The sequence below is a fragment of the Drosophila albomicans genome, chromosome 3 (genome assembly GCF_009650485.2).
Source record: "Drosophila albomicans strain 15112-1751.03 chromosome 3, ASM965048v2, whole genome shotgun sequence".
In the NCBI taxonomy this organism is placed as follows: domain Eukaryota; kingdom Metazoa; phylum Arthropoda; class Insecta; order Diptera; family Drosophilidae; genus Drosophila; species Drosophila albomicans.
Genome location: NC_047629.2, coordinates 44,498,275 through 44,505,317, shown reverse-complemented (window position 1 = coordinate 44,505,317; position 7,043 = coordinate 44,498,275). Strand labels below are relative to the sequence as shown.

Sequence of the window (7,043 nt, the reverse complement as noted above, 5' to 3'; positions counted from 1 at the left end):
ATTCATTTTATTTGTATTTACCGCGACGCGAACGAACGACCCGAATTTACATTATTATCACACGTTCCCCCTTGGTTGGTTTTCTTGTAGTTTTCTCCGAAATATAATTAATACTATTACTTATATTTACTTTTGCTTTCTTTTTGTTTTTGTTTTTTTTTCTTTTCTTGTTGAGTAGTAGTTTTTTCTGCTCTTCAGCTTTTCTTTTTGTTATACGTTTTATATATTAGTTTAGTTTGTTTTTTTTCTTTTGTTTGATCCGCGACAATTTCAAAGACTTTTGTTTTCCTTTACACCTAATCGTTAAAAATTTGTTCTGTACAAACAACAAGATAAATAATATGAAAGGTAACAACTAAGTATACAAAAAGTCAGGAAAAAAAATTAAACATGCTCCTATACAAAATTATATAATACTTTAAAAAGTGATCAGTCAATGGGTTGCTTTGTTGTTGTTGTTATTGTTGTGTTTCATTTTTATAATTTTACACAAAATAAATATTATTACATTATTTAGCATAATAGCATATTTCAACGGAATTCTAATCTCAATTTAAATTTGTTTTATCGTAAACTTTTTGTTGTATTTATAACAAAACCTATAAAAACAAAAGTATTTAAAAAAAAAAAAAAAACAATCTAATCTGTATAGCATATAAATATCATGTCTCGTATACATTATATAAGTAAATTTGTATCAGTAACAGTTGCACTATTATTATTGTTTATACGTTTTTTGTTTGTTTTATTACCCGACGATTTACGATTTACGAATTACGATATACGATACGAACGAACGAGCGACGATAATACGCGAACGCGAAACCGTTAGAACCCGAGACGCGATTTTTATTCGTTTATTATAGAAAGTGTTGGGCTTTTTTTTTCTTTATTATTATTGTTGTGAAATTTGCTTTGATTCGCTTGATGATTCATTCATTGCATGGAATTGAACGGAGAGTTTTTCATTTGATTTATCAGTCTTTGTTGATATAAAATATTTGTTTTAGTTGCTTCTGGTGGTCCGATGATTTTCAGTGTGATTCTGATACGATTTTGATTTGCAAATTTCACAATAAGAAACCCAACGACTTTTGTTTGTTTTGATTACCGATTTGTTTGCTTTGAATTACTTTCATTCTATTATATCAGACTAAAGTTAACGCGAGACGAACCGCAATATCAGTTAAAATTAGAAATTATAATTACCAATAATTAGCCGTAAGTAAACACAGTATATATCAGCATATTCAACTGGTGTGTGTTGGATTGGTATTCAGTGTGTGTGTTTTGTGTGTGGATATTGGTGTGTAGATATAGTATGTAATATATGTTGTAGTATTATGGTTTTGTTTTGGCTTGTGTTATCTATTCATATATAGCACTGGATCCGGTTAAGTACGGCCGGAACACACATGTAAATTATTATTATTATTTTTACTTGGATTCTACTTTACGATTCTATAGAAACGGACAGACAATGCTTCAAATCCAGATTCAACAGAACGAACCCTAATAGTTCAGCGTTATATAGCTATAGTTTGCATCGGTTAAATGTATCTCTATATATATGTATATGTGTATATGTGTTTGTGTTTTTGTGTGTATATGTGTATAGTTTGACTTTATAAGTTGAATTTTCAAATTGTTTGTAAATGTAAAGTTTAAGAAACATTCGAATGTGCATCGAATCAGCTAATATATATATATATATGTCTAACATCGGTCTGCTACTGTGCTTACTCTAAAGTTTAAAGACGACGACACGCTTACTCGCATACTTGAACATAATTGTCTAGTTAATAAGTTTGCTTATGTGTGGATGTGGATGTTGTAGTTGTTGTTGTTCTTGCTCTTATTCTTGTTGTTGTTATTGGTTTATATTTCCACCTCTTAGATTTGATACATGGTAACCAGACGCTCGGCCAGAGATGACGGGAATTGTTCCACAAATCGACGCCAATTCTCTTCTCCCACTTGTGTCTTGAATCCGTGGAGTATCTATCATAGAGATTTAACAATTTGTACACTAATTCATATTGTTTTTAGAGAGTTTCACACACCTTTTGTATCATCTGATGCAGATCCTGGGGCGGACTAACCCATGAGGCAATCGCATCGCAGAAGAATATGAAATCGGGCACAACGCCAGCCGGATTTACAGTGATCATGTGACACATTCCCCTAAAGGCCGAATCCTTTTCGTCATTATCTCGGATGTGACGCAGCGATGTGCACCTGTTTTGCAAATAAATAGGAAAATATTTAAATTGGATTAAATACCAATGATTAATGAACATTGAGCATGCCTCAGGCAAACACTCAACAAAAAGAAAAAGTAGAAATAAAATCGTGATAAAAAGTACAAAGTAAAGAAAGAAACACAAATTTTAGTATTGTATACAGTTGCTACTAGTTTTCGAAAGATAAGCAATTAAACACACAAATTAAAGAGTTAGGAGGCAAAGAGTAAGTAAGTAAAATAACGTATAAACTATATATTGATATGATAAATAAATCGTGTTACACACCACTGTCGTACAAATTCGGGCAAATAAGGAGCCACTTCAACTGGGCACACATAACCTAGACGACCGATTGTTATTGCTAAAAGAACAGAAAAATATAAATAAATCAACTGAATAAATTATATTACATTTATTTGTAATTGTATTTGATATTTGCACACTCAACATTTACATTTAATGCATATAATAATCATATGTGTGAGCGTAAATGAAATTGTCAAAGTCATTGTTGTTGTCGTTGATGTTGTTGCTCTACATGCAACGTTGATATGAGATGCGAAACAAATGCTTTAGTACATAGATACATACATACAGATGTGAGTATAATTAGCATAATTATCTCTATCTAGTATATATACCATTTTAGAGGGGGCAGTTGAGGCGAGGGAGGGGCGGATATCAAAAGCATTAGAGTACTCACCTGTATTCTCCAGCAGCGTTTTTGGTGTATTCGGGCGATTGATGATGATGAAGAGATCGGTTAGTACAAGATGTATGTACTGCTTGGTTTCCTCACCTAATTTATAAACAATAAACAAAAACAAATGTTCTATTATTAGATCGATACTCTTGCAGACTACAAGTTTCTCTCGTTGCTTACCCAATTTCATGCAAATCTCGCCAATGGCCCAAGTTGCATTGTTGCACACCGAAATAAAATCAGGATTCAAATTTTGGCCCAATATCGGAAAGAATTCAGCCATAAACGGATGCACATGCGGAAAACAGGCCTTGGTCAGATCGCCCAGCAAAGCAAACGATGATTGACGCACCTATTGAGCAAATAAAATATGATTAACAATTGAAAGAGAAACATTCAAGTGTACCTAACTTTAAATATACTTGTGGAATGTAGCTGTTGTTTATTTTTAATCCGTAAAAACATGTATAAACATTCTTTTAGAAACCATTTGAAATATGTTTACTTTTGTGTGTAAAGAAATTCTAGCCTCTACTTTGTTTATTTTATTTACGAATTGTGATAGCGGAAAAGGCGCAGACAGTATACAAAATAAACTTGATCGGATGGAAGCATAAAGAAACGTAATCATCAAAGTGTGTATAGCGCAAGCTTTACAGTCTCTAAGATTTCCGTGTTTAGAGCCAAACAGACCGACAAAACTAGACAGTATAATTTGATTATATGATTAGGCAACTCTCTTCAAGTTCAACTATTACTCAAAACAAAAATATGATGTCTATCTTATCTTATCTCCTAAACGAACTATTCTGTAAATACTTTATAGCTGCATCGTATAGCTTAGCATCCATATTCATAATATTTGAATATATCTATATTCCTCTAGCACTCACCTCGGGCAGCACATCCTGCATGCACTGATAAAGCAGATGCATAATGTTGCTGTTGGCCACCAGGGTCTCGATATGTCGATCCAGACCTTCAGCCAGGCCGGACAACAGATCCAGGGCAACAATCATGCGCTCCTTATCGGGATGATCGAATGTGTGATTCTGCTTGCAGAGCTAAAGTACAAATTACACAAAATTATTAACAAATTCAACAAGTTTTAATTTTTCAAGTCGTTACCATTTCCTGGTTGATTGTTTGCTCGATGAGCGATATGCATCTTCTGTAGACGGGATCGCAGTAGGGCAGAAAACCCGATTGCAGCGCTGTGGCAATGCTGGACAGACATTCGAGCAGCGGAAACAGATCCTTGTCATCGTCTTTCAGCAAATTCCACTTTTCAATTAGCGGCGGCATCAAGATATCAATATATTGTGGCTTATTCAAATGATGACCCACCGAATCGGCCAATGTGCCAACGGCATCGTACAAAATCAACAGATTCTTGTGCTGATACTTGGAGAAGGCAAACACCAGTGTTTTCAATATGTACTCCAAGTACGGCACCAGTTCGGTGCATGCCTCCTCCTCGAGTGTGGCAAATGCCGAGCACGCTGCCTCCTGGACACGCTTATTTGAGTCCAAAATGCGCTTCAACAGCTCCTCCATCAGCGGTTTAAGGTATTGATCATGTGGCTGATTGACCACCCAGTTGGCATAACGCGACAGCGTCCAACAGGTGATGGAGCGCACCAGGGCTTTCTTGTCCGACAAACAGCTAATCAGATAGGGTATCAATTCGGGCAAATGTGGAATCATGCCCTCCATGCAGCCCTCGGCAATGGCGCCCAGAGCCAGAACGCCGCTCTCCTTGATGACCCATTCCTGATGGAACAGTGTGTCCTTCAATATAGGCAGCACAATGGGCAGCGAGTCCTCGCGGAAAACGTTGGCCAGCACATCAAGGGCGGCAGCGCTACATTTGCGCAAGTTCCATTCCGATAGAGAGCTATCATCGTCGAGGCCATCGTCGAACTCATCGTCATCATCTTCGCCGCCAGCCGCTTGATTTGCCTCGCCGCTTTTGATGGTGTGTGTGCGAGATTTGTGGAAACGCGGACGTATATCCTCCTCGCGATCCGGCACCATGTCATCCTCCTCCACATTGCCCTTGAGCAGTATAATATCAATTTCCGAGTAGCGCATGCCACGCACCAAAACTGGGGCCAATTGTGGCAGGTAAGGAGCAAGCACATCTTTGCAAATACTTTGCTCGGCAAGTGACAACCAAAACTCCGAAGCCTCGAGAGCGACGCCCTCATCTGAATCCTGAGTCCGCAGCAGCATATACTAAGGACATAAAGGAAAGGAATACATTTAGATGTGCAAAGAATATTTTATGAAGTCCTGACTCACCTCGATAATCTGCGACATGTGCGGCATCAAACGATCCATGCGCACCTCCAGCAACATGACCAGACCATGACAGACATTCTTGCGCACCTCGTGATCTTCGTCAGACGACAGATTGAACAGATTCTCAATGAATGCATCAATATGCAGCATCAACGCCTGCGATCGATTGATAATGAATTGATTGATGCACGCGATGGCATGCGAGCGAATCTTGGGGCTGTTGTGCTTAAAGTACTGCAAGAACTTTGGTATCATCACATTCAGAGGCCTGTTGAGTGCTGCCGAATCCAGAATCTCAGCGGAATCTTCGCAAATCTTTTGCAGTGCACTAAACGCACCCTCACACACATTGTAGTCCTGATTGTCGAGCATGTCGCATAGCGAGGGCAGCAATTGTGGCCAATTCTGTAGCCCACCATTGCTGGCTATGGTTGTGATCAGGATGCCAACGGTGGCACGGATCAGGGGTGAAGCATCGCCAACAGCCTGCAGGCATTCGTGTTTAATGTACTCGACAATCTCCGGTTGCAGGGTACTGCCGTGCATACGTATGTTGTTCTTCAGGATCAGGCCGCTAAGGGAGCGTGTGGGTTCATCTTCTGTTTTCAATTTAGTCAGCACATAGATCAGATAATTGTTGAAGTCTGGATAGCGATTGAATTCCTCCAATTTCTATAACAAAATTATGTTTAAAAAAAAATTGCATGTAGAGATATCGAAATTGGAAACTTACCATTTGCACTGCCATTTGAGTCGCTGTGTCGGGTGACTGAGATTCTTTCAAGATCGATATGATCTGCTGCAGTCCTTCTGCCTGCGGTTCCCACGTCATGGTTAGGCTGAGATGCTGCGATTTATAGTGAATTATTTAAGTATATTAGCCACATTAACCAACCAACCCCACCCACAAAAATCGAAATCGAAATTCTAAGCGAGTTGAACGCCCTCTTAAAGGGTAGTACAACTAACGAGTCACTTTTGTCCGAGGCCATCTCACTCATACACAGGCACTCTCGCTCACACGCACACACACACACACATGCTCAGTTATACAGACAGCGTGAAAAAAACACACACATAATGTGTAATAACTACTTGAGGCTTGCTGCACTGCCGCCATGTTCTTTGCATTCATTTTCATTAGCTATTTACCACCTGGTTTATTCACTAGTATTGTGTACATAATTAGCCATTTACCTTCAAGAGTTTCGAATGTGCGTTAAAGCTAAATTTGCTGGGTATACTTGATAAACCCCTTAATTTTCTTCTTTTCACTCTTTCTTTTGCCTCGCCAGACGAAATTTTTTATATGGTGCTCAAGTGTGACCGACCGATGCGTGGTCGTAAATTCAACTGATGTTTGAACGAAAAAACATACAAACAATATACCAGCTGCCAAATATGCTTGTACGGCTACACTTTTTGTTCAAAATTAAAAAAAAATAAGATTATGAATAGCGTTACAAAAAAAAAAAATTAGAATTCACCTACAACATTTTTTACGATATTCGCATAATATCCTCAAACTAAGTAGATTTTTAATTTTAAGAAAATCGTCCTCAAATTAAATAGATTTTCAAATCTAAAAATTACAATTTCATAAATTAAGAAATAACTGAAAACGACATTTAAATTTTGCACAAAATTATTTGCAATTAAGCTTCACGAAGTAAGGCAAACATTTCATAAAAAAAACAAAACAAATTAAACATATAATAATATTATAAATGTGGTGACACTGGCCGCTACAGAACAGGGCTGTTAAAAAATACTAAAATTATATCGATAAC

General features: G+C 37.5%; 1 protein-coding gene across 1 annotated transcript; it reads right to left on the bottom strand.

The window, feature by feature from the left end:
- Positions 1 to 120: 120 nt before the first annotated feature.
- On the bottom strand, positions 121 to 6,617 carry LOC117567918 (transportin-1-like). The gene is made up of 10 exons (XM_034248197.2): positions 6,451 to 6,617; positions 5,987 to 6,100; positions 5,254 to 5,925; positions 4,078 to 5,187; positions 3,843 to 4,013; positions 3,130 to 3,301; positions 2,950 to 3,045; positions 2,532 to 2,607; positions 2,064 to 2,238; positions 121 to 2,001 (listed from the first exon to the last, which is right to left on the bottom strand). The coding sequence occupies exons 2-10, from the start codon at positions 6,083 to 6,085 to the stop codon at positions 1,894 to 1,896; spliced, it is 2,679 nt and encodes an 892-aa protein (XP_034104088.1). The 5' UTR covers positions 6,086 to 6,100; positions 6,451 to 6,617; the 3' UTR covers positions 121 to 1,893.
- Positions 6,618 to 7,043: the final 426 nt, after the last annotated feature.